The sequence below is a fragment of the Lacerta agilis genome, chromosome 18, assembly GCF_009819535.1.
Source record: "Lacerta agilis isolate rLacAgi1 chromosome 18, rLacAgi1.pri, whole genome shotgun sequence".
NCBI classification, from domain to species: domain Eukaryota; kingdom Metazoa; phylum Chordata; class Lepidosauria; order Squamata; family Lacertidae; genus Lacerta; species Lacerta agilis.
In genome coordinates this window covers 7,499,324-7,514,852 of record NC_046329.1, presented here as the reverse complement: position 1 = coordinate 7,514,852, position 15,529 = coordinate 7,499,324, and the positions used below count along the sequence as shown (strand labels likewise).

The following is a 15,529-nucleotide window of genomic DNA, read 5'->3' as shown; positions in this document are numbered from 1 at the left end:
CCAAACTCATGCCAGTCGCTTTGAGAACACTGTCCAACCATCTCATCCTCTGTCGCCCCCTTCTCCTTGTGCCCTCCATCTTTCCCAACATCAGGGTCTTTTCCAGGGAGTCTTCTCTTCTCATGAGGTGGCCAAAGTACTGGAGCCTCAACTTCAGGATCTGTCCTTCCAGTGAGCACTCAGGGCTGATTTCTTTAAGGATGGATAGGTTGGATCTTCTTGCAGTCCATGGGACTCTTAAGAGTCTCCTCCAGCACCAGAATTCAAAAGCATCCATTCTTCGGCGATCATCCTTCTTTATGGTCCAGCTCTCACTTCCGTACATCACTACTGGGAAAACCACTGTTAAAACCGTGTTCATGGAAGACAATCTTACTCGGCTTTGAGGGATTGCCAAAGTAGAAGAAATACCGGCTGGCAGCGGCTGTTCAGGGTTTTACACAGGGAATATCTCCCCTAGCCCTACCTGGAGGTGCCCAGAATTGAACCCGGGGTATTCAGCATGCAATGCAGATGCGCCCCCACTGAGCTACAGACCCGGAAACTGGATGAGGATTCAACTCGGAGGGTTCGGCGGGGTTGTGAGGCCTATGTGAATAATTTCCTCCTCTCCCCCCCCCCACAGGGATTAAATTTTCCTTCCCCCACTGCAAAGCTGAGGGGGTTCATCGAATCCTGAAATTTTAGAGTCAGATGGGTGGGGCATAAATAATAAATTGTTGTTGTTGTTGTTACTTGGGAAGTGTGAGGTTCTGGGTTCGAATTCCAAACAAGCCCCGCTCATCGTGGTCAGGTGGCTGAACCTTTAGAAATGCCACGGGGGGAGGGGGGGAAACAACCCTGCTCTGCACACCGAGACTCCAGAGTTTGTGCCCTGACATCTCCAATATTATTGTCTTTTAATCCGGGGCTAAATTCAGACATGGCTTTTACCCAAGAAGGGCGTCCTTTCGCCCCCATCCTGCTGCGGACGCCAGCGCTTGCCAACACAACGTTCTACTGTGGCTTCACACAAACCCAGCCCAAGCCCCGGTTTCTGGTCTGAAGATTAATTTTATCCATAGCCTAGGTATATGAACATTAACCTGGAGGGTTCGGCTTGCTGAGCTAGAACTGCTGAAAAAGGTTCAAGGTTCGGGTATTGTGTTTTTAATCTGTATTGTGTTTATAATATTCGGTGTGGCTGGGGAAACCCAGCCAGATGGACGGGGTATTAATAATAATAATAATAATAATAATAATAATAATAATAATAATAAATTTTTGGAGGTGGCGTGCAATGAAATGCTTTGCTGTGGTTTTGCAAAAAAAAAAAAAAAAAAAGGCAAACATTGATTAAGCGCTCTTGCCTTTCAGGGGAAGAGTGATTTCTGCATTCAGGCTCTCGATAAATATATATATATATCCCCACCACCACCGCAGAAAAGGGGAGAGAGGAAGCTGCGGAGAAGCAGGGGAGGGAGGGAGGGGGGTGAGGTGGGGGGAAGCCTGCCGAGTTGGGCCTGATCGTTTTTCATACCCCGAGCGCGTTAAAGTGCCACTAAATTGAACATTAACGAGCGCGAGTGAATTGGAGGCTGTCTCTATCCCCCAGGAGCACAGCCCTGCCCATCGGTGCATTAAGGAAGGAGAATCCATTACCGCCAGCCCCCGGGAGAGAATTAAATCTTTCCCAGAAAGTACCTGCTGGCGATGCCTCGGTTCCTATATTTCTGCCTCTGTCCGTCCATCCCCTGCGTCCCCCCCCTCCCCGTTTTTGGCAGATGTGCATCTGGTGTCTCTGGTGCGAGGTTTTCGTTTCCCGCGAAGCGGTGTAGAAACGGGGACTTCTGTAGCCGGACTAGGGTGTCGGTGGTCTGGGGGTGGTGGGAATCACGAGGGCCAGCTGAAAGCGTCGGCCGGGGGACACACACGAGGCTCCTCGTTCCCTACTCTGAACGAAGGCGCCGCTGCCACAGGCGGGAAGGTAGTGGCGCCTAGCGGTTGCGTGAGGAAAACGAGGAGGTGCGAGGCCGGTTGCTCTTTATTTATCTAAGCGTATACTCCACACCCAGGTGGCGCTGTGGGTTAAACCACTGAGCCTAGGGCTTGCCGATCCGAAGGTCGGGGGTTCGAATCCCCGCAATGACGGGGTGAGCTCCCTTTGCTCGGTCCCGGCTCCTGCCCACCTAGCAGTTTGAAAGCACGTGAAAGCGCAAGTAGATAAATAGGTACCGCTCCGGCGGGAAGGTAAACGGCGTTTCCGTTCGCTGCTCTGGTTGGCCAGAAAGCGGCTCAGTCATGCTGGCCACATGACCCGGAAGCTGTCTGCGGACAAACGCCGGCTCCCTCGGCCTATAGAGCGAGATGAGCGCCGCAACCCCAGAGTTGGACACGACTGGACCTGATGGTCAGGGCTCCTTTTACCTTTACCTATACTCCACACACACACACACACACACATACAAACAAACACACCACTCAAAAAATAAAGGAGAAATTATCCACTAAGGAAAATTACCTACGATAATTTAAGGGTTAAAAAAAAAATCGTAACAATTGACGAAGAACGGATTAAAACTGAGCATCTGGGGAGGCTTGTCTCAGGAAGAATGTTTTTAGCAGGGGCCGCAAAAGTGCCCGCTTGTCGTCAAGAGGCAAGGAGTTCCAAAGTCACTTGCAAATTCTTGCAGATTCAGAGCAGGGCGTTAACCCGCCGCAGATCGAAGTGGCCGAATGTGAATTTATGGGGAGAGACGTTCTCAACTGATCCCAAGCCTTTAAGGGATTTATATGGCCCCTGTTTGCCTCCAGCTGAGAAGCATCGATGCCCGGCTCTGTTTTCTGTCTAAGCCTGGCCTGTTTTCCCCCCCCCCCATCCTCCTTTTCCTCTCTTGTCTCTCTTCCTTGCCTTTGCAGACGGAGATTGCCAAGCGCCTCAACGTCATCTGTGCTCAGCTCATCCCGTTTTTGTCCCAGGAGGTGAGTGTCTCGTCTTCACACATGCTGTTCTAAATATGCCAGCCATGCCCTTTTTCCATTGACTCCATTCCTTGGCCTTCCTGGTTTTCCATCCTCCTGCGACAGATGCAAGGGAACTGGGAGCCAATGGAGATCTTTCAGGATCGCTGTTATATGGTCTCGGCGGCCGCTCCCAGTCACCTGTCTAGCGGCCGCATCTTGCATTAGTTGCAGTTTCCGGGTCACCTTCAAAGGCAGCCCCACGTAGAGCGCATTGCAGTAGTCCAAGCGGGAGATAACCAGAGCATGCACCCCTCTGGCGAGACAGTCTGCGGGCAGGGAGGGTCTCATCCTGCGTACCAGATGGAGCTGCCCTGGACACAGAATTGACCTGCGCCTCCATCTGTGGGTCCAAAATGAGCCCCGGGCTGCGCACCTGGTGCTTCAGGGCCACAGTTGCCCCATTCAGGACCAGGGAGTCCCCCACACCTGCCCGCCAGCCTTGATGGACCCCCCCAGGCTTCTTTTTTCTTCTCTGATTCACTTGTTGAGTTATCCTTTCGCTCACTTCTTTCTCCAGCATCAACACCAAGTGGTCCAGGCCGTTGAACGAGCCAAGCAGGTGACTATGGAAGAAGTGAATGTTGCAATCGGGGTATGTGGACCCCCCCTCCCCCTCCCACGCTCTTGGGGGAGCCCAAAGCCTTCCTCTCCTCTCCTCTCCTCTCCTCCTCCCCACCCCAAACCCTTTAACTACCTAGAGCAGCTCACGGGCTGTGTGTGTGTGTGGCTTTGAGTTTCTGGGCATTGCTGAACTATAACTCCCATCCTTATCCCTTGGCCTCACCTCGAAAATGGGGGGGGGGGGAGGTTCAGGAAAGGAACGATTCCTCTGCAGTGTTGGGGACTTTTTAGTTTATAAAAATTATACATGGGGGGGAGAGGATAGAGTAGATGTTTTCAGCCTTTTGGGGTCCACGACTCCCTTGAACAACTACGCTCTTTCTGTGGCTGCCCTGTGGGGCTCTGGAGCCCAGTTACGACCCCCCACCTTGCCTGCAGAGCTGGCAGCCTCTCCCCCCTTTTCGGACACCCTCCCTTGCGGAGGGTTCCCCCAGCCTCCTCTCCCTTCTCCTGGGGAGTCCTCCGGGCAGCCGCTGCCGCTGCCCCTGGTCTCTGAGCTGCCCCCCAAAAAAGAGGTGGGATTTGTCTGCCCATTCCCAACAGCAAGGACTGGCGGACTGGCTGGCTGGGCTCCGTTGCCCGCTTGCTTGCTTATTCCAAGGCCGCCTCAGTCCCTGGCACCCGGCACCCCCTGGCCAGCCCCAGAGGCACAATTTGCCTGCGGAGTTTGTAGCCAGCGCTGCTGCAACAAACAGCCGTGCCAGCCTTTCGGAGGCAGAAACGCGAGAGGGAGGGAAGGAAGGAAAAGGGATGGAGGCCGGTTTTTGCCCGCGGCACCCCTGACCATCCTTCGAGGCACCCCAGGGTGCCGCAGCACACCGGTCGAAAACCACCGGCTAGAAAAAAGCTAGGACTGAGGGACATTCAAGGAAAACTGACTGTTGGGACGATTCAGGGCAGAGAAAAGAGAGCCCCTTCTTCCTCTGGCTTAAAAGTTAGACCGTGGGAACTCGGTTTTCGCCACAAGGCAGCGGTGGTCGCCAACTTGGAACGCTTTGAAAGGGGATTAGGCAAATTCGCGGAGCTAGGGGGGCTTTCGATGGCTGCCTCCGCAGCTGGAGCCGGGAAGGCTTCCAGGAAAAAAAAAAAATTCGGGAGAGAGCACAGGAGAGAGAGGGGAAGTGGTCTTCCGTTTGGGTCTTGCGGAAAAGGATGCCGGGCCCGTTGGTCTGATCCAAGAGACCCCCCCTGTGGAGTTTTTATGGTTCTTAGAGGACTGGTGAGATTTGTAGCTCAGCAACATTGGGGGCGGGAGGGGGCAAAGCACCTCCCGATCTAAGAAACCTGCCCCCCCTTTCTGCCCTACAGGAGAAAGAGTCACCTTGACACTAGCCATGCAAGCATTCTCTTAACCTGGAGCAGAAACATGGGGTATCACTGCTATAGAAAATTTCGCAGTGGCGTCGACAGGCTCTCTCTATGCCCTCCTGAGAGGTTTTCTCCCCATTCGAAACCCCGCCCCCCTTTTCTTCTCCATCGCTCTGGGCAAATCAATGGCCAGCCTGAGACCCGTGGCCAAATATTTTGCAGGTTGGAATATTTACCCCCCTCCCCCCAAAAAAAACACCTGCTCGATGCAAGCACAACATCCCTGGGAGACAGCTGTCCAGCTTCTGCTTAAAATTCCTCCAGCATCACTTCCGAAGGCGGCTGTCCAACAGGTCTTTACTTTCATCCGTGTAGCAGCCTTTCAGATACATTACGGATTATGTCAATACGGCGGTATACCTCGGTTGTCGGACGCAATCTTGTTCCGGAAGGCCGTTCGACTTCCGAAAACGTTCGGCAACCGAGGCGCAAAGGGCGGTCGGCAACGCCATGGGGGGGAAATTGGGGAGGAAAAAAAACCGCAACGGAAACTGTCCGACTTCTGAAAAGCGTTCGAAAACGGAAGCAATTCATTCCGGGTTTCCGGCGTTTGAAAACCGAAAACGTTCGGCTTCCGAGATGCTCAAAAACCAAAGTTTTCCGCTGTATTTGTATAAAGAAATGTATAAGCACCTCACCATCGCCACCGATGAAATTTTTTTTTTTTGTATCTAGTTCTGCTTGGCATACAGTTTTCCAGAGCAAAATTTATTTATTAACAAGTGTATTCTTCTGTATTGTAGAACGAAACAAACAAAAAAACCGAAAACCCAGCCAAAACTCCTCGAAAGCAGTTTGAAAACCCTTGGGAGTTTTCATAATGCGATGATGCTTGATTTGCACATTAGGTGTAAATGTGTTTTAACGCGCTCTCCTAAAGCATGCTTTTGTGTGTGTGTGTGTGTGTGTGTGTGTGTGTGTACAAGGTTTGGTTGCTTGCACAAGCGATGCCGAATTTGGGGGCGGTGCAAATTTCGAGAGCTGTGGTTCTGCATGTCGGTGTGCAATTTGTTCCGGGAATGCGCAGCTTTCCTAGGCTCGCCTTTAAATGCAAACCGAATCTGATTTCTCCCGGGTCCTCTTGTGTTTCTCGCTCGCGAGAGCTCAGCGTGCATGCCACCCCTGTGTCTTACGGGGAGGAGGGAAGGAGGGAGGAAGGGGCCCCCTTTTAAAGGTGTGTTGGCAGGGAACGGCAGATTGCTCCATTGCCGCGGTTAATGAGCGGATTAGAAAAGGCTCTAAGCAGAGGGACGCGATAATGATAATGGCTGTGGGTAATTGGATTTGGCGCAAGAGGCCGGGGAGCCCTGAGTGGGACGTCTGGAACGGGGAAAAAGGGGCACGTGATCTCGTGCACAGCGGCGAAAAGACTGAAACTGGAGCCGGCGAGCTCTAGGAAAGGATGGCAGGTTTGTATCTGCCGAGAAGGACTTGGCAGTGGGAGGTTTTCACGCGTTCAGAGTGCCAGCCAGCCGTCCTTTCCCCCAAGTATCTCTCTTCAAAGATGCTGCATTTTCAGGGTGCCAGCCAGCCGTGCCCTTTCCAAAGCACTCCATTTCCAGGGTCCCAGCCAGCCATGCCCTTTCCCCAAGCACCATTTCCAGGGCCCCAGCCAGCCATGCCCTTTCCAAAGCACTCCATTTTCAGGGTGCCAGCCAGCCGTGCCCTTTCCAAAGCACTCCATTTTCAGGGTGCCAGCCAGCCGTACCCTTTCCCCAAGCACCATTTTCAGGCCTAGAAAAGGGCCAGCCAAGCCCTTTTCCAAGGCACTCCATTCCAATCCCCTCCCAACAGATATAAGGCTTCCGATGACCCCTTTATGTGTCCCAGGGCAGTGGAAGATGAGGGGACGCAAGCGTGGTAGCAGAGTCTGTGGGCTGTTTTATCTTGAGGACTAGACTCTTGACTCCTTTTTTCTTAATTCTCCTTCTTCTAAATGGAAACAGTTGATAAGGGCTGTGCTCGATTCCACGCTCTGTTATTTATTTGGAGTGTTTTCTCCCCTCTCCCTGGCCAGGAAAGTCTCCCAGAGCGGCTTGCACACAATCAGAACAAGATGGTATCTACCTGCAGACTTATGATTAAAAACAACCACAACAACGACACACAAGGGACAAGGAACAGGGAGGGAAGAGGAAAACTCTGCTTTCACACAGTGCAAAGGCAAAACGCAGAGACTGGACAGTGTCCCTCTCTGCTTAGTATTCAGAGTGTACCAGAGATATTCTTAAAATAAAGGGGTGTCTCATAAAGGGGTGTCTGTCTGAGTGGTTGGGGCAACCCAGGCATTGTGCACAGATAATAAAATCGTTATAATTATTCTTTGATGCATTGAAAGACAGTGAGTGAGAGAACGGAAACAACTCCGCGTAGTGGCTGCAGAAAGGGAGATGGCAGAAATCCCGAGCGGGGAATTGGTTTGCGGTAACGTGGTTAACCAGTGAGGGAGCCGTTCCTATTGCTTCCTTTTTTTTAAAAAAAGTGTTTTCTTTCCTTTATAACAGAACGAACCGGCCATATTTAATTTAAAAGGCTCGAGAAAGGGAAGGCTGACCCAGTTTCTTGAGCACGCATGTTGTTGTTTTTTGACGAGGAGGGAGTTGAGGAGCGAAGTAGATGAGCAAACTCTCCTCTCCACACCCCTCCTCCTGTGAGGCAGTGTGGCTTAGTGGTTAGAGCGCCAGATATGACCCAGGGTTCAAATCCCCACTTGGCCATGAAGCTTGCGGGCCTCGGCATGAGGCCAGTGAACTGCCTCTCGGCATAAGCCTACCTCGCAGGGTTCCTGTGGGAACTGAGTCAAAGAATCAATAGAGTTGGAAGGGACCTCAAGGGTCATCCAGTCCAACCCCCTGCCCACAGCCAATGAGGAAGGGGGGGATAATGTGCACTCCCCTTTGAGCTCCTTGGAGGGGGAAAAGTGGAGTTATAATTATAAGCTCAGTTGTTTGCCGCATGGTGCCGATAAGACCAAGGTTGTGGGTTCGAATCCCCTATTGTGGCAGTTGAATATTCCTGCATTGCAGGGAGGTTGGCCTAGATAATCCTGATTATTTAGTATTATTTGTTTATTTGTGATATATATATATATATATAAGAATTTATTAAATTTTGATAATACAACAAAAACAAAACACTACAAAAATTACAATAATTTGTTTGTTTGTTTGTTTGTTTGTTTGTTTATATAAATGTAAATCCTCCTCCTCCTCCTCCTCCTTAGGGTCCTTTCCAACTCTGCAATTCCATGATTCTACAATAAACAGAAACTGCAAGTGGATTTTCCTAGTCAAGTCTCTAGTGGAGTTTTTAAAAAAAATCTATTTTCTATTATTTACATACCTATTATTTATCTAGCTTTAACCTGACTTTCCCGACTTGCTCCCCCTACGTGGCTGTCCCTCAGAGAGACGTCTGGTTGTATTCAGCTAATTATTATTTTTGCTACCGAGTGAGCCTGCTGAAATTTATGGACCCATCTGTTATTTTCTGCGAGTGGTCAAAGGGCTGCCTTCGACTATCGCTCTGGTTAACCTAGAACCCTTCGCGTCTCCCAAATCGAGGGAAGCGATAGTCCTGCTCTATTCTGCCTTATTTCAGACCCCCCCACACACACCTGGAGTCCCGCATTGGGTTTTGGGCGCCACAATTTAAGAAGGAGATTGACAAGCTGGGATGTGTTCAGAGGAGGGAGGCCGAGATGATCAAAACCGAGCCTGATGAGGAACGGTTGAAGGAGCTGGGTATGTTTTTGGGTTTTTTAAAAAAAAATATTAAAGATTTTCTTGATTTACAAAGGAATTGCAATGTCTCTCTCATATTTTTCCATGTAACATTTTTACAAACCAGTTTTTGTTGTTGAGACATTAGGAAGAAAAGGGGGGAGAGAGATGGGTGGGATGGGGAGATAGGTGGGGTAGGGTGACGATGTTACTGTTTTACTTAATATGTGTAGGGTTTGGTGTCAGCGTTGTCTGTGTAGGTTCTTCTGTTGTTCGCTTGTGCTCCTTTGATGGCGAGAGAGGTCGGGGTTGGCGTAGGGTGTGATTGTTCATTTGTGGTTGGCTGTGGTGATCTTTGCTTTCATGCGTGAGTGGGGTGGGTGGGTGTTTTGGATCAGGTTAGCCATATTGATTTGTATGCTGCCGGTAGATTTTTGTCATTGTCTTGTTGGGCTGTGTGTGCGATGAAGGGGGACCGTACGGGGGTGAAGGTGTCTTCGTCTGTTTGTCCCCGTGTCAGTTTCAGCTTGCTGGTTAGTTTTCCTAGTAGGGCTGTTTCCCATAATACTTGGTACCATTGGTCCATGTTTGCTCCTGACAGGTCTTTCCAGTGTCTGGTTATGATGTTTCTGGCTGCTGAGAGTAGATGGATTACGAGTTCTTTGCGTTGTAAGTGGGCACTATTGTCTTGGAAGATGTTTAGTAAGACCAATTCTGCGGTGGATTCTAACACCTGCTTGGTTATTTTACCTATTTCTCGTGTGGTTGTCGTCCAGAATAGTTGGATTTTGGGGCACTCCCGCCACATGTGGAAGTATGCGCCTGTGGAGGTGCACCCTCTCCAGCATTTTGGTGAGGTTCCTGGGCGTATTAGCGCTAATTTTCTTGGCGTTAGATACCACGTGTAGGTTAGTTTTAGGGTGAGTTCTCTTCTTTTTGTTGATATGGATTTAAAGGGGGGGGGCTAGACCACATTCTGGTCCATTGGGCTGGGTTGATTTCGTATCCTATGTCATCCTCCCATTGTTTTTTTTATTGTGTCTCGGGAGCTCGTGGGGTTTTTGAGTAGTATTTTGTATATTGGAGGAGCTGGGTATGTTTAGCCTGCCAAAGAGGAGAGCCATCTTCAGATATCTTAAGGGCTTCCCCCCATTGAAGAAGGAGCAAGCTTGTTTTCTCCTGCTCCGGAGGGGAGGACCAGAACCTATGGATTCAGGTTTCGAGGAAGCGAAACATCAGGAAGAACTTTCTGACAGTAAGAGTTGTTCTCTCCTTCAGGAGGTGGTGGACTCTCCTTCCTTGGAAGATTTTAAGCAGAGGTTGGATGGCCATCTCTCATGGATGCTTTCGCCGAGATTCCCACATTGCAGGGGGTTGGACTAGATGACCGCTGGGGGGTCCCTTCCAGCTCCCCAGTTCTATGATTTCACGTTTGGTTTCTCCCCCCTCTCTTCTATAAATCCTCTTCTGTCTCCTGCCAGCATCAGCTCCAAGCTCAGCACCTCTCGCATCATGCGCCGCCCATTCCACTGACCCCTCACCCGTCCGGCATCCAGCCGGCCAGCCTGGCCACCCTTGGCAGCGCGTCCGGCCTTCTGGCGTTGTCCGGAGTGCTGGGCGCCCAAGCCCAGCTCCTCGCCAAAGACGACCGAGGGCTTCTCGACACGGATCACAGAGGTACCACAGTCTTAACTTTTTCTTTGGCGCGGTTTCCCTCTGGCGGCTCAATGGCCCGGTGCGTTGTCTCCAACAGAGGACAGCCCGGACTCGGTCCAGCTAGGCAGGAAAGCCGACTGCCGGGCCCTCTGCGCTTGTTCTCTTATTTTCCTGTCCCCAAAAGGTAGACTGCTCCTGTGTGTGGTGGGTTCCCCCCCCCCCTGCTCTCACGGCCAATTGCTGCCGCTTGCTGTGAACTGGGCGGTTAGGCAAAGGTGGTACATGTTGGGAGATTTAATAATAATAATAATAATAATAATAATAATAATAATAATAATAATAATAAATTGGCAAGTTTAGTTTTCGGAAACGGGTGCCTTGTTTTAAAAACGAAAACCACCAAACTAGAAGCTGTCCTACTCTGTTTTGAATTGCAGGAACAAGAAATGCAGCGGTCTTATCTTTCTCGAATGGAAAAGAGAGGCACCCTATTCATTTTGAGTAGTATTGTGAATGGGGTGTGTGTAAAGCATGGGTAGGCCAACTAAGTCCCGTGGGCTGGATCCGGCCCAATCGCCTTCTAAATCCGGCCCGCAGACGGTCTAGGAATCAGCATATTTTTAGAATGTGTCCTTTTATTTAAAATGCCTCCCTAGATGACTGCCGAACGATAGCACCCGATCTGGCAGTGATGCCTAGTGGTCAGGATAGTGATGAGAGTTGTAATCTAGCAGTATCTGGAGGGAGCTGTGTCGGCTCTTGCAGGCTTTGTGATGAGGAAAACCTTTCTGTTTCAGCTCTGCTCTGTTTATGCTGTTAATATTTCCTGCGTGACATTGTGTTAATAATAATAATAATAATAATAATAATAATAATAATAATAATAATAATAATAATTTGGAGTGTAAGTGGCCCAAACACTTCAAATGCATATACAGGCAGAATCTGCCCAGGCAAGAGATGAATATTGCAAATATTCGGGGGGGGGGGGGGACGGGGGACACACGATTTGTTGTCGATCCTTGTGGGGGAGAAGTAGAAAAATCTCAACGAATCTACCCTATTCGATGGAACAAATATACTTTATTGCTTTGGGGGGAAATTATATTTTTTTAAATGGAAATATATGTATATATTAAAATAAAGTTCGTGCAGATAACAGCCTCGCCAATAACTTCAGACCGGCTCATGTTCGTGAAGTCAGAAGTAAGTAACAGGCCGCGAGTTCCCTGTGCTTAGTCGGTTCACAGCCTAGGGGAGTAACCTGCTCTTTGCAAACCGGCTGGTTATTATTATTATTATTATTATTATTATTATTATTATTAACCAGCTGGTCGCCTGGAGTCAGCGGCTGCTCGCCCTTAGGCGACAACAAGCGCCGGTTACGTAACTTTTTTTTTTTTTGCTGTTTATTTCACGGAAGGGAGAAATGGGCTGTTCAATAACACACACACACCCAAAAAGAATCCTGTTAACCATTTAAAAACAGGGAGGCTGATATATATAGACATATTTAGTATTGTATTCTTTCAACATTTTGCTCACAAATATTCAATCCTGTTATTTTTCCGTGCCTGCACAATTGCGCCTGTTTTTGAGATGACTGAAATCTTTCTCTCCTTCTCTCTCTCTCCTCCTCCATCCTTCCCTTGTTGCTGATCCGCGTTGCCATAGCGACGGAGAGAGACCCGGGTCCCGTAAGTCTCTATTCCCCCCTTCCATCCCCTTCTCCCGCCCCTTCCCTTCCATTCTTCAATCCTTCGCGCTCCCCCCCCCAATTGCTTAGCCGTAGAGACGCCCCTTTCCTTTTCCCCAATTTTGCTCGAGACATCGCTTCTAAACACAGAGATGAATAATTGCGTTTGGGGGGGGGTTCGTGCGTTTTGGAGAGCGTCTGGGATCGTCGTCCCGCCCTTTTATTTTATTTTTAAAGCTCTGTATTGTGTTTGAAGCTGGGTGGGGGGGGCGGGAGGGAGAGATGGAGAAGAACGAGTGGGAAAATCCCGTCGTTGAACGAAAACATTTGCTGGAAGGGTTTGGGAGGCGGCCAATGTTGTTTCTCCCCCCCCCCCCCGTTTTTTTTTCCCCGGGAGGGGGGCATTGAGCACGTGACACACACACACCCTTCTCATTGGTTGGGGACATGGAAAGTGCGTTGCCCCCATCCTATTTGGGTTTCCCTATTTTTTTATGGGGGAGGGGCGCTTCTGCCAAAATATCGGGACAGGAAAAAAGTCATTCTTTGCGCGCTTCAGCTATGGAACTCACTGCTGCATGAAGCATGGGTGGCCGCCAGGAGGAAGAACGAACGAACGAATATATTATTACGGTCACAGGCCAGTTCCTTTTTTTTTTAATAAGAATTTATTGAATTTTAACAAAATATGACAGATACAAAATAAACGAAACACTACAACACTACAAAAATACACATACGAAAACGTCTTAAACAAACACTTATATACTTACTCTTATCTTATGCATCCCATTGTTTCGGAACCTCCTCACGTCCTCTCTTCTGCGTTCATTCCTAATTAACTATAGTAACTTTATACCATTATAAATTCTTCTTTTTTCAACTAATTCTAATCTTTATATGGTCACAGGCCAGTTCCAAACCACATACAATATCAAGGAAAATCGTAAAACACGATAGGGGTACATTTGAATTTGCAATCTGGTATGACAGGGGCGATACAGATGCGGCAACAATTTAAAAAATAATAATACATAAATTAAAAATTAAGCCACTGAAACGTAACCTAAAATTACCAATTTAAGGCCTTAATCGTTATGACAGCACCGCTTGTTCCCTAAGTTTTATTATGGCAATCGCAGAGAATTTGTCTACTCTTAACGGGATCTCAGGATCCTTGTCCTCTACAACAGGGATTTAAGACGTTGAAGTTAGGATTCGTTTGGAGATTTGCAATCTGGTATAACAGGGACAATACAGATGTAGCAACAACAATTAAAAAAATACATAAATTAAAACCTAGCCACTAAAATGTAATAATAATAATAATAATAATAATAATAATAATAATAATAATAATAAATAATTTATTATTTATACCCCGCCCATCTGGCTGGGCTTCCCTAGCCACTCTGGGCAGCTTCCAACGATGGCACTTGGCTTTACAGCTCCAAATGCAAAGTTTTAAGTGCATTATACAAATGTGACAGTAGATGGCGCTGGCGGGCTAATGGGAAATGCAATATATATTTTTAAAACGTTTTTTTTCCAAAGCATTTTCTCAGCGGTTTTTTTAAAAATATACATACGTAGATTCCGCCAAAGTATTAAAACGCGAAACCCTCAAGCATTAAGAAACCCTCCCTGGCTTTCAGATGCCTTCTAAAAAACCGGATAGACGTTTATTTCCTTGACGTCTGACGGGAGGGCTTTTCACGAGGGTGGGGGGGCAGGTGCGGCGACTGAAATACTAAAACAGACGCCTGCTTCTCTTCCCTCCTTCCCTCCCCAGAGCTCCTTAGCGCTGTCCAACGGGGAACGAATGCGAGCCATTTCGGAGTATTTGAACAGCAGCAAAAAGAGGAAAACGGAGGAGAAGGAATATGCCACGGACTACGTACGCCGGGCTGGGTTTGGGGGCCTGGGGCGTGCTCCTGTGGGGGGGGGGGAGATGGTATACCTTTGCACCAAATATGCTAGTGTGGCATAAAGCGTTTGGCAAGGTCCTGGGTTCGAATCCCCACCCAGCTACGAAGTTCACTGGGTGCGACGTTGGGCCGGTTACTCTTTCTCTGCTCGATCTTGTTGTGAGGATGAAAGGAACCCCGGGGGGGTCATCTAGTCCTGTCCCGCCCACAGCCTGCATGGGCTCGAACCGCCAACCTTCCGGTTAACAGCTAGACGCTGTTGCTCACCCTTTGCACCATTAAGTCATAAACTAAAACAATAACTTGCCTGCCTGGCGGAAAATGGAAGGGGGCTCCCTGATTGGGGGCCGCTTGCTCTCATGCATGCATTTAAATTTTTAGGAGGAAAGACGAATAGTAATCATTTAAAAGCGCTGTTTACATGAAACGGGTGCTTCTGGGCATGTGCAGAGTGCAATGACCCCCTCCACGGTGCTGAGGAACCTGCTCCTCCGCATCTGGAGTTGAGGAAAAACATTTTTAGGCCAAATTTATTGGATTTGCTATGGGGCTGGACTGTAGTTTTTAAGATAAGATGAGATTTCTTTATTGCCATTGTACAAATGCAGTGAAATTGGATTTATTTTAAATTTTAAATTTATTTTATTATTTTTTAAAAGCCTCTATAGGGGAACCAGGTGGGTGACGTGGTCTTCTAAGCCCAGTGGTTCCTGAACTTTTTTTTGGGGGGGACGACCCTGCCCCCTTGGTTCCCCATTCCCCCCTAAACTATAAAAAGCCTTCTTCAGAATAGCGGTTTGCACAACCTGCTAAAGAAGGCAGGAATGCATGAATTGCATAAGTGTTACAATTACAGTGATACCTTGGTTCTCAAACTTAATCCGTTCCGGAAATTCCGTTCCAAAACCAAAGCGTTCCAAAACCGAGGCGGGCTTTCCCATAGAAAGCAATGCAAAACGGATTAATCCATTCCAGACTTCTAAAAAACAACCCCTAAAACAGCAACTTAACATGAATTTTACTATCTTAACAAGACAAAATTAAAAATTTAAAAAATTCCTTCCAGTAGCACCTTAGAGACCAGCTAAGTTTGTTCTTGGCATGAGTTTTCGTGTGCATGCACACTTCTTCAGATACACAAAAGCTCATACCAAGAACCAACTTAGTTGATCTCTAAGGTGCTACTGGAAGGAATTTTTTAATTTTTAATTTTGTTTTGACTACTATGGAAGACCAACATGGCTACCTACCTGTCTCTTAGCAAGGCCATTGATCCCTGAAAATGAAAGCAATAACCAACGTACTGTACTATAAAATAAATAAGACAGCATTGTAGATGATTAAAATTGAAATTACCTGCACTGATGACAGTCATTGTTTTGATGGGGGCTTTTATCCATTTCCGCAGTCGCACAATCAATCAGTAGCTGGACTGGGTTCCAGACAGTCACGAAAACAAATGGACTGAAAAATGCCACAAAACCCCAAAATAAATAGGAAAAAAACACACGAATTAATCCGTTCTGGAAGTCCGT

The 15,529-nt window shown here is 48.2% G+C and overlaps 1 protein-coding gene across 1 annotated transcript in view; it reads left to right on the top strand.

The window, feature by feature from the left end:
- LOC117039562 (transducin-like enhancer protein 1) overlaps nt 1-15,529 on the top strand; it is a 38,621-nt gene that overhangs the window by 10,114 nt on the left and 12,978 nt on the right. The window contains exons 6-10 of the mRNA XM_033136716.1: nt 2,899-2,961; nt 3,521-3,595; nt 10,196-10,391; nt 12,051-12,067; nt 13,859-13,963. Of these exons, the coding sequence (XP_032992607.1) occupies nt 2,899-2,961; nt 3,521-3,595; nt 10,196-10,391; nt 12,051-12,067; nt 13,859-13,963 (456 nt within the window). The remainder of the gene's footprint in view (nt 1-2,898; nt 2,962-3,520; nt 3,596-10,195; nt 10,392-12,050; nt 12,068-13,858; nt 13,964-15,529) is intronic.